Source organism: Bemisia tabaci, chromosome 1 (assembly GCF_918797505.1).
Source record: "Bemisia tabaci chromosome 1, PGI_BMITA_v3".
NCBI classification, from domain to species: Eukaryota; Metazoa; Arthropoda; class Insecta; order Hemiptera; family Aleyrodidae; genus Bemisia; species Bemisia tabaci.
Genome location: NC_092793.1, coordinates 83,100,444 through 83,119,882, shown reverse-complemented (window position 1 = coordinate 83,119,882; position 19,439 = coordinate 83,100,444). Strand labels below are relative to the sequence as shown.

At 38.5% G+C, this 19,439-nt stretch overlaps 1 protein-coding gene across 11 annotated transcripts in view; it reads left to right on the top strand.

Annotated features, from left to right (window-relative positions):
* Set2 (SET domain containing 2) overlaps positions 1–19,439 on the top strand; it is a 106,499-nt gene that overhangs the window by 4,001 nt on the left and 83,059 nt on the right. For 3 of the 11 annotated variants that reach the window (XM_019061391.2, XM_019061388.2, XM_019061390.2), the window contains exons 2-5: positions 3,663–3,777; positions 4,425–4,554; positions 16,615–17,006; positions 17,680–18,679. In XM_019061391.2, coding sequence (XP_018916936.2) covers positions 16,634–17,006; positions 17,680–18,679 — 1,373 coding nt within the window. In that variant the 5' untranslated portion in view covers positions 3,663–3,777; positions 4,425–4,554; positions 16,615–16,633. Of the gene's footprint in view, positions 1–129; positions 156–2,470; positions 2,574–2,707; positions 3,046–3,662; positions 3,778–4,424; positions 4,555–16,614; positions 17,007–17,679; positions 18,680–19,439 lie in introns of those variants that run through there. The other 8 variants (XM_019061393.2, XM_019061392.2, XM_072306309.1 and 5 more) reach the window with 6 other exon arrangements.

Below are 19,439 nucleotides of genomic sequence, written 5' to 3'. Positions count from 1 at the left end.
AGTTCAAAACTCAAAAATCAACATTAATTGATGTTCAGCGTCATTGAAAAGTAAACGTTTCAGTGTATTGTTTTTTTTTATTATTATTTTTTATTTTAAGCACAGCTCATGGTTACAATTTAACAGGGAGAACAGAGACTACAAGCACTTTGGAGGTGAGCGTGAGGTCCCTCGTGACCCCTTTTACTTCTATATATTCTTGATCGTCACGGTATCATATGATATTTATAGATTTTTGCCTCTCCCGCTAAATTAAATTCTACTAATCTAGAATACACTTACATGTCTAGAGTTCAAACGCAAAAATCAATAAAACGCTACTAAATGATAAAAACTGGGTCAGTCGGTAAAGTCCTAAAATCATGTTTTCTTTGTGTCTACATCAAAATTACGAGTCACTGGTAAAAATCAGAAAACATTGCTTACTTTCATTCGGTTTTTCACAATGCCTCGTAGTCGAAACTACTTTTATACATGTTATGTAAAAATTCAATTTAGTTTATATAAATCATGCAGATTATATATCGCACATTATATATTCTTGTAGTAGTAAGTATAAGGTCTTGAAAAAAAATTTGTCAAAAAAAAAAAAAAATTGTAATATTGCGGAAATGTATGAAACCTGGTTTCACTCTTTTGGACCTCTGGTCATAAAACTAGTTTTTATCTACTGGTCTTTTCGCACTTCCACCCTGTAGGGTCGAGACTATAACATACTGATATAATGGTAGGGATTCTTTTGTGAAAACACAAAACCAAGGTGTTATGAAATGCGTTTATTAACTCGGAGCTGAAGCTTTTCGACAATGGACCACTAGACAAGGTACGAATTTAAGCAATCTGATACATGTTTCTTAACCAAAATTTCACGTAGAATACGATTTGCGCAACGAAAATTACTGAAACCAACTTCTAAAAAAGATATTAACGTTTTTATTTCACATTGGTTACGAGGAATTTGAACTGCCCGCTCACAAGAAACTCAAAGTTCTACGTGAGTCAAATCGCGCACTACAACGGTTTCAGCAAGCTGCTCAATCGAGCAATGTTCATTTCCCACCATGTGTTGTTCAAACTATAAGTTATTTGTAATAGCTGAGCCAAAGTGTCAAGATTAAGGTTGCCAGATTTTTTTATCGCAGAGACTGTCATGATAACGTTTAATGCGCGATGTGAATCACGTAGAGCATTGAGTTTTCATGAGCGGATAGTTTGAATTCACGCACCAAGAATCATTAAATATCTTCGTAAGGAGTTGATATCGGTAATTTTCGTTGTGGGTATCGTGTTTTACGTGAAATTTTGGTTAAGAAACATGTATCAGAATGTTGAAATTCGTACCTTGTCTAGTGGTCCATTATGGTCATTATCAAGGCGATTTCAATTAAACCACATCAAGCGATACTGAAAAAATACTGATACAAAAGGCCATCCATAAATTATGTAAAGCACTTTTCCCCATTTTTAGACCCCCCTCCCCCCATCGTAGGGTCCCACAAGGCATCCCTTACCCCCCCCCCCCCCTCTAAAAATTATGTAAGGCTCGACTGACCCCTCCCCCCCTTTTTCAATTATCGCAAATCTAAATATTACATTTTCTTTTAGAAAAACAATCAAATGTTTAGGCCAAAATTTTAATTTGTGAAACTCTATTTTTGAAGTAAGTTCAGAGAAAATATTAATGATACAATTAGTTTAGTAAACAAAAATAGGTGAAGCAAAAGTTTAAGATTTTTTTTGTTTTTGGAATAGTTAAAAGTATGAAGTTGACGTGATATTGAAGTCACTACTCATAATCCTGCAGAGTGGAGAAGTGGGAATCAAAAAAAATGACAGGAGCATGGTCCGATCGGTCAGCAATTGGTGATGGGCTAATTTCCTCTATATTTCATCCTGAATTTTATTATCAAACAGACGAAAAATGGATTTTTGAATTTTCTTCTAATATACGCCAGTAAGCTTACGCTAAACTCAGTCCTACGTCCCCCTCCCCCTCATAAGGCACCGTAAGGCTGTTAAAGACCCCCCTCCCTAAGTGCCAAACGTAATTTATAGATAGCCCCTAAGATACTATAAACTTATTTATTTTCGCTCATTATACCATCCCACTATATATTTCACAAGCTTGCGGGGGCCTACGGGATGAAGTATTATTAATTTACCCAAAAAGGAGAGGGAGCAAGGGACAAAGATAGGGACTAGGATCCACGCCAAATAAGATTATATAGAAGAATAGCTGTCTTCAGGTTAGCATTGAAATTAAATGCCAGAATCTAGGAACGGGTCAATCTTTTGTCACACTCTATAGGTGTGTAAACTTTACTAGTTGATATTGGTATTCCGCTTTTCTGATTTGGATGCCATTTACCACCAAAATCGGGATGAATGAATCTATGAAAATAACATCTGAGTTGGCAACAGTGTTGAGTTTTGAGGTCCGTAAACAATCTTTTGATGCTCACCGTTGCAGGAGAAATTCGTTGAACATGATAACCTGCTGGATCAGTTGTGGTTCTGGAATTAGGCGCAAACTTACGCACTCATGCTGGCCAACTGATGATTGATGCATTTAGGTTGATGTGAATTTTGTCCAATCTTTTCTTTTTCCGTTCTAGGGATGGATAATTAAGTATGCCTTTTTTTGTTTTTTCTCTGCGAAAAGTTATTCTCCTCAGTCTTGGTAAAGTTTTTTTTCTTTTTGATGAAGTTAGATCAAGACGGATAACATTCAAGGTCAATAGATCCAGGTCAGTCCAATAGCAAGATGTTCTTTGAAATTTCCTGATCTGGTGACGGATTCCCCGATTAGCTGTTTCACTACTCTCCACACATTGCCCCAACTTGCGCTGCTCTGTTGCATAGTTCCCCCTGATCTCCCAGACCTGCATAAGACCCATGAAATCAGATCAAGAGAACAGCAGAGTGGGACAAGTAAATCGGAATCTTTGGGCAATGCAGACAGCCGTGGCTGCTGTTTTCCAAAGGTCATCACACTCAAATTTCCCAATGGATTGACCTAGGTCTATCGACCTTGGATAACATTAGGTATTGATCTTGATTACTCTACTATTCCAAAATTTTGAATTTTGAATTTTTTTTTGATTACTTGAAAAATTGATCTCTCAGAGTTTCACTCAATCTAGAAATAAATTATTTCACCATACCCATCTTTCATGGAAATATTTCCTCATAAGGATATAGCAGCTAGAGTATGTAGACAAGAAGAGTGTCTATAAATCTACAAGACCTCGAGTAGTACCTCCATGCATGAAGTTATTAGGGCCCTGAAGGACTAACCTATGATTTCAAATTACCTGCTATGGATTACCTAGCTTGGAAGAGCAGGTGCATAAGCACCTGCTCGTCCAAACTGATTAATCTAGTAGCAGTAAGTACGCACATCAGCTCTACCCTGTTGAGAAAGAGCTTAGTATGTAGAGGAAGAATAGACTTTTACTGTATTTCTTCCGTTTCAATTCTTATTCTACAAGTTTGAAGAAATAATATTTTGCCGAAATTCCTCTCTTCCTGTGTGCAACTGCAATGCATTTTTTGCCTTATCTACTGTCTGCTTTTTAATGAACTTTTTTCATCTCTTATGAGGGATACTTTTGTGTGATCTTGAATCAGTTTTTGTCCATACCCTTTGATCATTTTTGCAGATGGTTACACAAAGAGAAAATTTGATCTGGGGAGGATACCAATTTCCTAGCATAATTAAGTAGATGGCTGATTTTTGTGTTGAACGTGTAAACTTTGCCTGGAAAATAATTTTGTGTAAGTACTCAGAGGTAGTGTACTGCCTCCTCTATCTTCTAAACGTTTTCTAGTTTAACTTGGATTTCACTAGTTTTAGTGAAATTTTTTGTGTCATAGAAAACTGTCTCCTTTAATTTTGAGTGAATAAAAATCTTTCATCAACCACTTAAAGTTGAAGGTTCATTTTTGTTGCCATGAGCTTGAGGTCCATCTTGGAGGTGGGCTTATTGAGGCAGACTTACAGACAAAAATTTACTGGTTAGTTATTGCTAAATGAGCAATTATCTGTGGCTGTGAGTCTTAATTATGTAATTTCAACTGTGTGAGCATGATGCGTCCTCTCAAGTGAAATTAGGATCAATTCTCTGTGCCTCCAGTCCTGAAAGAAACAGTCATGCTGTATGACTGTACATTCTTTGGCAGATGATTTGCTTACAGAATTTGAGGGAAACTCATGATCGTTAAAAAGTCTCTGATTATGTATTTTAAAAAGTGGAGGTCTTGAAGAATGTTGAAAGGTAAAATTAAAGCACATTTTATTGATGCAGACTTTTCTTGCCGAATTTTTTTTTTCTATAAGGGGATGAAGGATAGCTATAATATGAATTTGTTGAGAGTATTATAAGCATAAAAATTCGACTATAATGAATCCACTGTTTTTTTAGCTTCCAATCTGCTGTAGACATATTGCTGTCATCATCATATACGTAACTAAAGATTGCAACGAAGAGAAGCACTGTCATCATTGTTCAGCGATCGACAGACAAAATTACTGTGCAACACAAATGCATTATGGTTAGTGAAAAACCAACATACCTTTTTTAATCCACCATTTTGTTCGCTCCCACTTCAAGAAATTATGGCTTTATGCAGCGGAGAAATTCTCCATTAACCTTAATATTGCTGTCGCCTGAAAATATTTTTTGGTTTCTGCAAAAAAAAAAAAAAAAAAAAAAAAAACTAAAAAGGCATCTGCTAATACTCTTATGCACTGATAAATTGGTGCATCGTATCTAGATTAAAATTTCAGATTAGCAATGTCGCACACTTCCTAGGTCACTTCAGTCCTGAGTTTTTGATTGCTGATCTTGACACCCCTCCTCTGCTTGTCCCGCCCAGGCACTGCCCCATCCACCTCCAATAGTCATGGTTCCCGCAGTCTGAAAAAGTGCTTGATTTTGAAATTATTACTCAAGGCCTTGAAAGTGCTTGGTTTTTGGGGAGGGTGTTCGAAAAGTGCTAAAAATATATCTCTCTCTAATTTTCAATGGTTCAAAGAATGGTTCTTATTTTTCGACTTTTTGAAAATCAAAGGTTTGATCCCCTAAAAACTTGTCTTGTGGTATGAAATGAACTTATAAAAACTTTCAGCCAGATTGGATCTTTCTAAGTGGTGCCGCAGGTACCAGCCAACAAGTTTCCAAGCAGGAACCTCAAACTTCAAAAAATCGCGTTTTTCTGTCATATCGCGGATATTTTTTCTCTTTTAATTTTTTTTGGTGACACTTTTTTTATGGTACTTTATGAAAGAAATAACACAACTTATTTCATCACTTTTAAAGCGCCCCTATCTCCCCTTCGAAGTGGCGCCACATCGTGTGTTTTCGGCCATTTTTGTAACACTCTCCCAGCATTGTTTGCCTGAACGAGTTTAAACTTTTCGACGAGTCAAAAGCATAAACTCTTCAGATTCTTAAGTACAGTGTCTACCGAGTCATTGAAGTCAAAAAGAGAAAAATTCTGTCGAGCTCCTGGAAAATAAACTTGATTTAACGGTCTTTTGGGACTGAAATAGGCTAATGACCGGCAGTATGTCCTGTCACATGATTGAAAAGAAATTTCCTCTACAGTCATAATGCTTAGGTTTCTTAAATATGGTTATTTAAAGTACCAGAACACTCAAACCGCCGTTTTCAACCATTATTTTGGAGGCCTGTAGTTACCCCTCAGAGCCAAAAATTGCCCAAAGTTTCTATGGAGCTCTCCAAAAATTGGCCTGCTTTTTGGGCAGTCAATTTGGCCACGAACCGAGTTTTAATTGAAGTGTAGAATAACTTAAGGCTCGGTGAAAACTTTCAAGATGAGCGGAGGAACAGTTTCCAAGTTACGGGAGGAGAAGTGGGCGTATGGGCCCAAAAGCCATGTAATATTTGCTGTTTTCTTGTTGAATTGATGTTGCCAAGGGCTTCTAGCTGTTGATCACTTATGTTCGATACTTCCCTATTCTTACACCTAGTTTTGAAATTTCACTTCAGGGAGTAGACATATCGATTCGTTTTATAGATTTTTTTTCGACTTTACTTGAAGCATTGGTGGTTGAATGTCAAAATACGTCTTGCAGGGTGGTTGTATTGTCAATAAATAATGGTTGTCCAATGATAAATATAAAGATTGGCTCCTCAGAGTCTGATGATAATGAAATTTTCAGCATGTACATATATATATCGCGGCGGAAAGTCCTTTAAAATTGTCATAATGGGCGAATCTGCTGTCAAAAGTCACTTGAAAGGACAATAACATCTAGGAAACGCTTGGAGTCTTGGGAACAAATCTCCCAAACAACAGAGAAGTGTTGGTTTGTGGATGAAGCAAATTTCTACGATACGGGGAGAAAACTACGCTTGAGGAAAAATAATGAAAAAGTGCTTGATTTTTTTAAACTTGAGGCTGCACGAACCATGACAATGTTACACACTTTATGGATATCCTCTTGACTCACAGTAGAATACAAAGGGTGTCCCAAAAGTACTGCCCTTTCTTTCCCAGGGGGCGAAAGAAAGTAGATATCAAAGTGCGGTTTTTGTAGCCTTAGAGTCCTAGTAATTACCGATGAAACAAGACAAGTCCGAGCTCTCTAAGTCAAAAAATGACTAAGTTACAGTGTTTTGAAAATGACATGTTGAGGTGACCCCTCCAGGATTTTTAGTTTATTGCATTCATTGATTTTCGAGGGATGGTGTATCAACATTTTGTCCCTGTTGGGCAGACAATCACCAAGAAGTACTACAGCTCTGCACTGATGACACTATGTCAGCACATTGCCAAGAGGCGGCCAGAGATGAAGGACACATGGCTCCTGCACCACGACAACGCCCGCCCCCACACGGCCCAGTGCACCAAAGAGTATGGATAAACACGGGATTGTCTGTCTTCCGCAACCCCCCTACAGCTCACAAGGGGAGTCTACGAAGTGACATCCTGGGATTGGGTTCATTTTGCTTGTACATGAAGAAGAGACAAATCTAAGGTTGACGTATTTTTTTTTAGCCGCCACCTCCCAACCGTTCTCGAGATATCGATTTTTAAAGTTACGATTTTTGCACGTTTCCGCGCGGAGTTTCGGCGAGTCAACTGAGCGCCGGCAAGCTGCACGAAGCGCGTTTCTTATCAGCGCTGCAGACCGGCCGACGTTATCAACTGTTCCGTGGCCGAGAGGTAGAGTGTTCGCCTACCGTTCCATCGATCGCGGGTTCGAGTCCCGCTTCGTACCATAGCTTTTGGGGTCCGCCGCAATGCATTTTTACAAGTTTCCTTTATTTTTATCACACACCTAGGGGTCCGCCCCCTGGCCGCTACGCGGCACAAACCCCGGGGCGAAAAGGCCCGCTTCGCGGCAAGCGAAATCATCGAAATCGACCGTTGCCGGTTGCAAATTCAGAGTAAGGAAAAAGTCATTAAGAATATTGTGTGGTGGGAAATTTTTATTTGAAACATCATTTTATCATTCAATTCAAATTATTTACCCAGTAACCGTCAACGGTTGATTTCTATGATTTCGCTTGCCGCGATGTGGGCCTTTTCGCCCCGAGGGTTGTGCCGCGTAGCGGCTAGGGGGCGGACCCCTTGGTGTGTGATAAAAATAAAGGAAACTTGTAAAAACGCATTGCGGCGGACCCCAAAAGCTACGATACGAAGTGGGACTCGAACCCGCGATCGATGGAACGGTAGGCGAACACTCTACCACTCGGCCACGGAACAGTTGATAACATCGGCCGGTCTGCAGCGCTGATAAGAAACGCGCTTCGTGCAGCTTGCCGGCGCTCTGTTAACTCGCCGGAACTCCGCGCGGAAACGTGCAAAAATCGTAACTTTAAAAATCGATATCTCGAGAACGGTTGGGAGGTGGCGGCTAAAAAAAAATACGTCAACCTTAGATTTGTCTCTTCTTCATGTACAAGCAAAATGAACCCAATCCCAGGATGTCACTTCGTAGACTCCCCTTGTCAGACCTCGCACCCTGTGACTTTTGGTTTTTCCCTACGTTGAAGAAGGGCTTAAGAGGCAAGGTTTTGCCATGATTTGTTGCAACAAAATCGTGCATTGATCATTGATAATTTAGAGTGTTCCCGGCAAGAAAAAATCTTACTATATTATAAAATCGTAAGCCCTAAAATTGTCGAGATCTGTTCCGCGCTGTCCTGAAGTTACCGTTAGGGCAAGAGTATGGCAATTTTACGGAATTGTGACACCTTATGTGCTGTAGCACGGCGCGATCTCCTTTTTTTGAATTTTTCATTTTTAGCCGAGTTACTGCAAAAAATCTGCAAATCTATTTTTGCCTATTTCGTGACTAATATTGATCCCATGAACTTGAAATTCGTCATGATGAAGGGGGGAGCTGAAATGGTTATGCTGAAGCTTTTTGTCCGTATAATGTTTACAATTTGTCGAGTTATCACGAAAAATCTATAAAATTCACTGCATCCATGTCAAGGTGTACAGAGCATACCGTTGAAGTCTCAACATAGACCTTTCTACCCACTAATGCAGCTTTATACGCACACGTGCACCTCGAAGCCCGATTTTTGAAATTTTCACCCACACGAGAGTAATTGCCTTTTTTCCAAATTTGCAAAATTGGGACAAATATGTGGTTGTCAGATTGCGCAGAAATAACACAGATTCTCTTTGAAGACAAATTAGCGTTTTTGATATTTTTTGGGACAGACGGCAGCGTCCTAAAAAACCCATAAAACTCTCTTGCGACAGTTTACGAGCCAAGTGGGTCGCGGTCGCCCTCGCCCGGACGTGAGCCCTGCTATGCATATATTCTTATGGGTATCAGGGCTCATATCTTAATGCACATAGTTCCGTTCGTCAAAAATACGTCCAAGTCTACGGCAGTCAATTTTAACTACGTCGATCACGACTGATCAAAAGTCAACCATCCAGAGTCAGCTGGGAACTCATTTCACCAAAATATAAAAACACTCGGGGGCCCAGATGGTTCATGCCTTCGGTCCTACCCTCTCAGTTCTTGAAACAAATTTACGACCTGGGAGTTGGGTCGCGGAGCGGCCAGGGGGCGTAGCCCCCTAGTAGTCATAAAAAACGGTAGGGGGTCCCAATATTATTTTTACAAACAGTGTTGTAACTTTTGAAATATTTGACTGAAAGTTTTGATTTTGGTCTTAATCGATAGATATTGAGTTGATCTTTCAAATGAGACCAAGATCAAGCCTCTAGCTATCTTGGTTTTTGAGTTATGGAACCAGTCTTGGTACTTTTTGGACAGCCTATGTACTAGGCCATTGTTAGGTAAGACAGCTGTAAGTGCCATCTTCTGCATGCTTTTGTGGTTGCCTTTTGGACACACTACAAACACATTTTCAGGTCACAAATTCGCAGAAAAGGGCAGCACTTTACTTGAAAACAGTGTTGAGCATCAGTCGTATCTCATTTACTTGAAATCCCTGTTTTCATTGGCTCTTCGGAGGAATAATGTCACTTACTGCTGTCTTGCCTGCAACTACGTCATGTTTTGGGCACGTACGGCTTTCTCATATGACTCGTTTTTATACAATTAAGATGAATTTTGCTCTAGCGCTTTCAGTGATTTCATCTAAAAGGGATCAGACGAACTTTGAAGGAAACTAGATTTCGAGAACACGTACTACTCTCTTCGTTATAACGGCATTGCTGTCGCCGTGGTCTGATCTACTACCAGAGCCGGATTTAGGTTTTGGCCGCCCCCTCCCCCGCCCAGATATACGGTGACAGACTGTCTGATATCTAGGGATTTTTTGGACAATTAAGGGATTTTTTTGATGAGATAAAAGTAGGTAAAAATCGACTCTTACCCTCAATTTTACCTTCAACTCAATAGATAATATTTTTTCATCTATATTTTGTAGGCCTTATTGGCAACACTATTTTTCCCCAATAATAAACCGGAACATATAACGATAGCGTCACTCGATATACTTGACATTTCAACGGAATAAAAAAAACTCAACTAATATTTTTTCATTTCATTGGTCTGTTTAACGCTTTCATAGAGTGGCAAAATTCAAACAAGCCAATCAGATTTAAATATTGCAAATTGGCACATCGAATGATGTCATAATTCTACGTTGAAATGACGGTTTTTCGCAATATCTAGGGATTTTTTGGGGATTTTTGAGCAAACAGGGGATTTAAGGATTTTTAGCGAAATCTAAGGATTTTTTTCTTCCCGGCTGGGGATTTTAGATTGGATCAACATTTTAATATCTTAATCTTGATCAATTTAATATCATATAGATTGACGTGATGCCGATGCGGACAAAATGTAAGTTTCGGAAACACGGCCAAAGCACAATCCGATTCTGCGATAGTGTGAAGGATGCGCATTTGTGCAGGAAAGTGTTGCAAACAAATTTTTAAGGAGGGGGAAATGATAATTCAAGGAACGTGGATTTGTGACACGTAAAAGGCAAACATGAAACATATACTCCTCTCTTTTTATAAAAAAAAAAAAATTTCAAAATTTGCCGCCTGGTGCCATGGCACCATGCCCCCCCCCCCCCCCCCCCATAAATCCAGCTCTGTCTCCTACTACCAACTCTCGGCAACACCATCTACAGCTCTGTGTCCCACGTCCCGAACTCGAGCCCTTAAGCTGCAATGACTACTGTGTACAAGCGATGTTGTCGCATTCGCATATAGGCGATACCGCTTGGCTCCGCCTCTTGCTCTGCGCGTACTGCGAAGCGATTTTCTAAGTGCGGTCAGTATAATTTTTGAAAGATTATAAGTGTACTAGGAATGAAATTAATTCCCATTGCTCCGGGAAAGCTTTCATAGCGTACATGCAAAACACTGTAAAACAACTTTAAAATGACAGGGGGCAGGCGTAATAGATCGGGCTTAAAAAATCGGTCCTGCAAAGTCCGCCTGTGCAGATTTTTTACATCCTGCAAAAGAATTTAATCCATTTGTAATTCTCATTGTAAAATATATGAATTTTTTAAAAATCATACCTGCCAAGTACTACTTAAAAATGCGTTTTTTTTTAAATTTTACTCTCTGAAATATTAAAATTATCTTAGAATTTCTCAGATAGCATTAGTTTTATCGGTTTAATAGCAGTTCTTATTCTCAACCAATGTTCAAAAAATATTTAAAATGATAAGACGTCCTTGAGATTTGTTTCTCTTAATCTCTAAAAATTCACCCTTTAGTCAGGGGGCATGTGTTGGAAAATTATGTCCCGTGTGCACGTTCGTGATGCAAGTTTCCATTTTAGCTTAATGCCTTCATTTTGGTCCCTTAAATGAGAAAATTTAAAATACAACCAAATCAAGCTTGAAAAGAAAGATCCTGGAAAGTGGGAAAAATGAATACTCAGACCTAACAATGCTTTTTGATGAATTGCTAAAAAAAAAGAAGAAAAAACATCAAGAGTAAACACACGGTAGTTAGGGGGCATGTGTCATCCCGTGTGCACGTTCGTGATGCAAGTTGCCACCATGGCTTAATCCCTTTTCATTTTGGTCTCTAGAATGAGAAAATCTTTAGTGGACTCCCCGATTTTAGCGGGAAGGCCTCTGAAACAAGAAGGCGGCCAAAATGGCGGCTTAAAATTGAAATTTTGGTAAAACGGCACAAAACATCGAGTGAGGTGTCGTTTCTCATGTGTTTTGGGTCGTAGATTCCAAAAAAAATGTCTAACAGACCCCTCGACACACGGAAATGCCCAAACTCCAAGATAGCAGCCGAATTTGACTCTTTAGCGGCCAAAACGTCAATTGTGTCGCAGAGAGAAAGGAGTAAACACTCTGGATATATGTTTTCGAGGTCGGAGATTCCGAAAAAAGAAAAAAAAAAAATTATTTCATGCCAAACAAGCGTGATTTGGTCCATGTGAGGGCCAAATTCGGCCGCCATTTCGGTTAGACCGTTCCTGATACTCCGTGGCCATATCAGAATGGGGTGTGCGATATGTCTGAATATAGGTATTTTGGGTCGTAGAGTTTAAGGAATCGGCCCACTGAACCATCCAACGCATAGTAAAAACTAAAATCCAAGATGGCGCTCAATTTTAACTTTTCTGGGGAGGGGGCGTGGTTGTAACGTTGAATATGACCAAAATAAGAGTCAATGCATACTTTAAGTGTCTGTGAAGTTATTTTATAGAAATATACGGCTAAGAGTACATTTTGAATACATTTAACCCTCTTTGTCTCCTTTGAATGCTGAACTCGGCCGTGTTATAACATGTCTTTTAATTTTACAAGAACAACAAACAAAAATTACACTAGCAAACTCTACTTGTTTTTCGAGTTCTTTCATTTCACCAAAGAATGAAGACAAAATAATAGATCAAACTACAAGGCTTTCGATGAGATAATAATGCAAATACAAATACAAACTGTCAATTATTTTAACAGTAGTGAAAAATGAGAAATAGTAAATAATTAGAATTTAAATAGGTATACTGCAGTTGCATGATCTAGACTTTCTTTAATGAATTACAAAATGAAAAATAGAAAGGTATTCTGTCCGGTCTGTATAAATCTGGGCGGATAAGTCAAAAGTAAGCTAAGAGTCAATTATAATAATAAACCGCAACTTAAAGGATAAGATTGAAGTAAAAGGTGACCATTACACCAGGAAAAAGTACGCTCTAAATAGAAAAGAAATGACAGATGTAGCAATTATTTTAGCAATACGACGATACCCTCTTCTCCCTCATGGTACTGGCATATTCTTACGCGCTGGAATGAAACGATTTGTTACATTACAGTGCATATACGACTTACTCAGATCCTTAAAAGCTTCTGCGTTACCGCCGCTTCACACACTATCTATCGAACATGTCTCTTTTTTTTTAAATATAATTTTTTTCATGGAAATCTGTCTTGAAAGATGTCTCCTCGGGTTTAAGGATATTCCATTCTAGACTACCTAGCTGTAATACACCTTGGCCACTGTCTATGTGCTAGTAATTTGTAATTTTTTCCGACGCACTCCCTTGCCGTTTTCGAGCCGAAATATTGTTGACCTTTGAAAAGTACTCCGAGAAAATCTACCTATTGTTTTCTAATTTTTAGTACGGCCTGTAGATTTTGATTGTAGAGAGCGATCAATTCTGAGTTTCGCCGTTCAGATAAGATCTAATGACGTTCCACACATTTCCAATAAAGTTCCACACATTATCCTTCATTCTCTCCAAAGCCCTTCTTTCCTCCTCTTTGCATATCCTGTTTTATCTGGAACTGATAAGATAAACAGTTTTATTGAGAAGAGAGAGGCAGTAACCTTCTACCGTTATAAATGATTGGACCATCAAAAGAGCACTCAGAAAACGGAGATAGTCACTGTCCATTTTTGTGGGCCGACTGTGAAAAGCGCTCTTGAGCATTTTAGCTTTCAGTAAAGATTAAACTATGTTTTCATTTTATTCTTCAAAAGGGGTTCTTTGACTAATGGTTTACCTCCTTACTTATCTAGTAGGCTACAATTTGTTTCAACATTTGTTTGAGCTTTCATTTCAAAGTGTGACTCAAATTAACGGAGAGTGAACAAATTTTCTAAAAAATTGTTTGTGCAAATACTTTTGGCTACTAGAATGTACCATCAACGAACTTAGTTGTGCGCAGAGTCTCCGGTGACTATTTAGCGACGGCGCGGCGCGTTGCCTGATAACGCTCTCATGAAGACGCACTCTTTTCTTTGTGAGCGCATAGTCACTAACACAGACGCACATGAAACACACACAGACATTTTCGCCCATTCACTGTGAGAATTCACGTTTTAGGCTCTTTGAAATGTAAACAAAGATTCGTAATGACGTATCGCGCATCGATTCCAATTCTCACTTGCCTCTACTTGTTCTTGTGACTAGAGCAAGGAAGAAAGGACCCTACACCAAATTGGCCATTTTCAACCTTGGCCTGATCTTCGAAGTATTTTAAAAGTTAAAAGAGGATTACCTCCCGAGTCTAAAACACTGACGATTTTTTAAATTGGGCAATCAAGGGTGAGGTGGAGGGGGGAAGTCAAAGTAAAAAAATGTAAACTCGCTTATCTCGCTAATGGTTTGTTGTAAAGAGATAATCTTGGTCTCAAAATGTAGAGAAAACCACCAGCTTTCAGGCAATGTTTAAAAAATTGGTCCATTTTGAAAATTTCATCAATTGCTGCCGCGTTGCCGTATCTCAAATTTTCACATTTTCAGCTGTGACGTTGAGAGAATCGCACAAAAAGTAATCAAAATATTTTCTGATTAAAGTAAACCGTTTAAGCTTTAAAACAAGCACAAGTTCATCCCGGGGAAACAAATTGGAGGAGAGATATGATTTTTCAAAGTGGATGCAGTATACTTGGACCTGGTTTGTTCCGAGTCCCAAGATCACCAATGCCCCCAAACCGATCACGAATTGCAAGGTTATGCATTTTTACCCCCCCCATTAGCTCATTTCCGAAGAAAATTATTTAAAAAGAACAAAATATCAAGACACATGAATGTTACAGGACTAGCCTCAGCTGACGCTCGCTTCATCAACCTTAAAAAATCGTGACTCTTTTCAAATCGTTTCTCTAGGATGGACTCAAATTTAAAAAACTCAAATGGTAGGCTTTTATTAGCAATTCCTCTTTTTTCCTCTTATTTCTGCCCAGAGAAGCGTTGAAGATAAACATAAATTTTTTTTTGATCGAAAACTTTGATTCCCCTGTATTTATTGCATACTAATAATTTATCCTGATCTTGTCATTTTTGACAAATGATTTTGTCTATGTGTATAAAGGTACCGCCCCAGATAAAAATTGAAAATTTGAACTACGGCAACTTGACAAGAATGGATGACATTTTCAAAATGACCCAATTTTGTCACCATTGTCTGAAAGCTTGTGGTTTTCTCTAAATTTTGAGACTAAGATCATCTCTTTACGACAAACCGTTCACGAGTTTGAACATTTATCTTTGTCCCCCCCTTCCCCCCTATCCGTAATTTTTTGATTTCAAAAATCGTCAGTATTTTGAACTTGGAAAGTGATCCTCTATCGACCCTGAATGTATTTCGAAGATCAGGGCGAGGTTGGAAATGACCGCTTTTGAATAAGGCTTTTTGATGACTGTTTTATCACCCATTCTCCTCCATTTTATCGAAAGAATCCTGCATGAAATGTTCCTGCAATTCTGCGGGAAGTTAATATCGTAATATCATAAACAGAATTTTACCTTTGCCCCGCATTAAAAAAAATATCCAGCAAAATTGATGATACTCAGAAATCGCCAGTAATTGCCAGTAAGAGGGAGTATAATAGTTAGCTAATTGTAGTAGAAATATAGTGTCATTTAGTCCAGTAGTACAACGTTGTTAGCCTCACACGATGCGCTCATCGTGATTTTTAAGGCACTTTCTATGAGTAACAACTCTTATTTTTGCTCTAGTAAAAGTTTGCAACAGGCCCATTAGCAGGAAATTTCGAACTATTCCTGGAGAGGGGAGGGAGGGTTGGTCGACTGATTCTGATTGATCGAGTCTTATCTCTTACTTTAACTTCTGATGAATTTGTTGTTTCAAAATCGGGGAAAGACTTGAAGATGTCTCTGATTTCCATGTGAACTTATTGGAGGCTTTCCACATTTTCAGGACTTTTCCACATTTCCCCCTACTGGATGAAAGTAAATGAAAAGTTGTGGGAAGATTATTCAAAATGTAGAAAGACCCAAGAAATGCCCGGCTTCACCATTTTTCCACAACTTGCGACTTTTTCACGTCACGTCCCTGTGTCAGTAATTTGTGCAGATTTCTCCCTGAAATTGAAGAAACCTTTCCACATTTTCTCACTGACTGAAAAATATTGAAAAGTTGAGGGAAGATGCTGCTGATGTTGTAGGGTGGCAGAAAATTGTGGCATTATCAAAAAACGTTCACAATTTCCGTTTTTTCAATTCTTTTCTGTTTTGAGGTGTTCTAAAATTTATAGCCTTGTCACATTTCTCAGAAAGAACCCCGCACACCTCTCATGGGAAGCTGTACCATGACCGAATGCTAATTTATTTATGTCATTCGATTCTCCTCAATGAAAAATTACCTCTCTTTGCATAAGTTTATTTGAATACAATTGAATGCACATTACTTTCGGCTTTACAAGCCCTAAGCTTTAGTAAATTAAACATGCATTCAATGGTGAAGCAATTGAGGGAAAAGATCTTTGCACAGAAACGTCTTGAAATTTTTTCATCATTCTTCATCATTCATCTGTTGTTAGAGTTTCCACAATCATCAAAACCAACATTTTTTATCCAAATTGTGACCTCTGAAAGAAACACCAAGTTTTTCTAATGGAGTTCACTACTTTATGGGATTAACAGCACTCACACTGCTGACATTAAAGCCTTGAGGTCATGTATAAGATAATTGTTATGAATAATAAGTATTAAATACAAAAAATATGAAGCAGGTATATAACTAATTTCATCTCACCTTTTTTTTGTCGGTAGATAAACCCATAAAAGTCAAGAAGAACCTGGAAAACCAGAGAATTTCCTTTCTTGAAGTCTGTAGGCACTCAAGAGTTTACAATTCATAGGAATCCCACTAAAAATAACAATATGAAGAGTTTTTCACCCGTTTGTTCTAGATGATTAAAGCCAAGTGACATGCCTCGGAAGAAGAGAGGAGGCAAAGCAGGGGCACCACCAAAACGTGCGAGCACTGCAAAATCACATGCAAGTAGTAATGGTTCAGATACAGAAAGTGATAAGTGCCAAAGAAACTCTCTAACAAAAGATAAAGCTGATTACCCAAAAACCCTATCCTCAGTGAGCAGCGGTAAAACTCCACTCATTCACAAGAAATTTGGAAAAGTGATGATGGTTGAAGACCAAGCCTGTTTGAACTCAGATACACCAGCAGATGACAACGGAGAGAATGAAAATGAGAATGAAATGGATAATGATTTGGAAAGTGACAATGATCTTGAAGACATGAGTAGTTCATACAAGCCGCAAGACATTCAACAAATGATTCTTGGTGAGTTTCATTCTTCTTCTGCCCAGTGAGAATTTTTGCTGACGGAGACTAATAAGGTCACAAAATATACGCACAAGGAGAGGTCACGTAATTCTCCACCCAGATTTTGATCATAGTGTGGGCAAGAGTTTCCTCATGAAAAATTGTTAGATCTCTATTTCGCTGTTTTCGCCAATGACCTCTGAAATTCCAAAAGAAAATAGCCTAAAAATGGCGAAAAGGGCTAGTTATGATCAGGTCTTGTTCTTACACATTAAGTCGTTTGCGCAACAAGTCGTATAGCATTGTAACTAATTATGAAAACGTTTCCCTGCTATTTTTATTTCTGAATGTTTGTTTTCAACATCGATTTATTGCTTCATTGCTTCTTGATGCTACGTCTCTGATAAAGAGTGTTGATTTCAAGAGGTAACTTTTACACAGTTAGAAGGTAGGTAATGTAGGGCTCTAAGGTATATCGTCAAGGTCAGGGATTATCATCAACCTTTGAGTATTAAGGCTGAATTTTGGAAGGGTACACTCAACAATTGGGACCAAGAAAAAGCCATGGATACCCCACACCCTAAGGCCTATGAGAGAATTGCTTTGATCTTTTGGTCCTGAATTCTTGTAGGTAGCTTTGTTTGACTTCTTCCGTTATAATCAAAAGAATTATTTTGCCTTCTGGTTTTAGGTGATTTGACTGAAGTCACTGTTCAAAGAGATGATGGGGATGATGATATATCAGATGAACCCTCAGAAAAAACGTGGACTCCAACTGCGAGTGAGTGGAAAGAGGCACCAATCCAAAACACTGTTTGCAGTACCTCAGATGATGTTGTCAGCTCAACCAAGGAATCAAAGCAAGAAGTTGTGCAAAAAGATGACAGTGATAGCAAAGTTGTATCTAAGTTTATTTCTTTAGCGGAGCGGAAAATCTACTACAGTGATAGCGATAGCCAAACAACAGAGCGGAAATTTTTCTCAGATGATGAAAGTGCTTTATCAGATGAAGAACATTCAAAAGAAGAGAACGACCTCTCTGTAGTCCACTGCTTTCAGGAAGCAATCGATCAAGAAACAGGTTTTGTAAAACAGTCACCTATGAAGCCAAAATGTGATGAAAGCAGTGTCAAAGTAGGCTCAAGCCTTGATAAGTGTGATGACAGCTTTAAGTCCTTAAGTCAAGTCAGTGAATTGGATGGTAGTGTAAGTAAATCAGACAGAGCTAAAGTGAGAACGTTAAAGAATATTAGCAATAATTTTAATAGTTCAGAAAAGTCTAATTTTCGCAGTCGCAGTGGTAGCTCTGATACAACAAGTTCTGAGTCGGGCTCTAATTCTAGTTCAAGTGTGCGAAAGTCAAGTAGGATCCGTTCAAATGGTTTGAAAGTGAATAGTGTTAGTGAATTGAGAAGTGATAACAAAGTTCCTGAGCTCCTTCCTCCGCTGCCAAGCTATGATGGAGATAAACCAGTCAAAGTGAAGTCAAGATGGCGCAGAGCAAGTGAAAGAGAAGTGGAAATGGCAGGTGGAAACCAGCCCACATCAGAATCAGAGCTTAGTTCGCCTAAAGCAACATGTGTGCCACCACCTCCTTCTGTCAACGATGTTCCAAAAGGAATGTCTTGTGAAGTTGCAGAAAAGCTGCGTAATTTCATCATGTTAGATGAAAATGAATACTTGACGCAACGGTAAGGAAATTGATTTTTCATCATTTTACAAATCGCTGTGAATCTACTTTTTGCCATTATGCCAAAAGATTATTCATCTAACTCAAGGAGAAGATTAACCTAATTTTCTTCACTTGACTTTCCTATTATCGATGCTTAACACACTATGTGCCCAAACCAGGGTTTTTGATGGTCAGAACAAATCAATGTAAGAAAATTGAAGTCTCCAATCCTGATAGAGAATTTCCGTTTGAAGCTTAAAAGGAGAACCAATTGTAAGCATGAAAACCATGAAAAGAGACTCTTTTTGAACCCATTTTGACCCGAATTTTCTCTTTCAAATAATCTTAAAAATGTGTTGCAATTTACAAACTTGTGGCTAGTCTCAAATCTGATCAGATGAATCAACAATTTTATATTGTGCCCCCTCTGACCGTGTTCTTTTTAATTGAAAGTTTATCTTGTTTTATCTGATCCTCAAAGTTGTCAACAAAATGCATAGGATTCTGTAATGTTACTAAAAAATAACATTTTATTTCTCCAAACCAAATGTGCAGTGATCCATATCTTATTCTATTTGCTGAACTTTTTAATGATGATCCAATCGATCCTCCTCGTCTTCCATAAAAATTTCCTCTCTTCATTCAGCTTTCTCCATGATTTTGGATTGTGAAGTCGTGTGAAAAGCGAGGAAATCTATGAGGCTTGGAGGAAAACTTGTCCAAGCTACTCTAAAAAACTCTTGAAATTAGTTTTTCTCACAAAACTGCCCAATGAAATA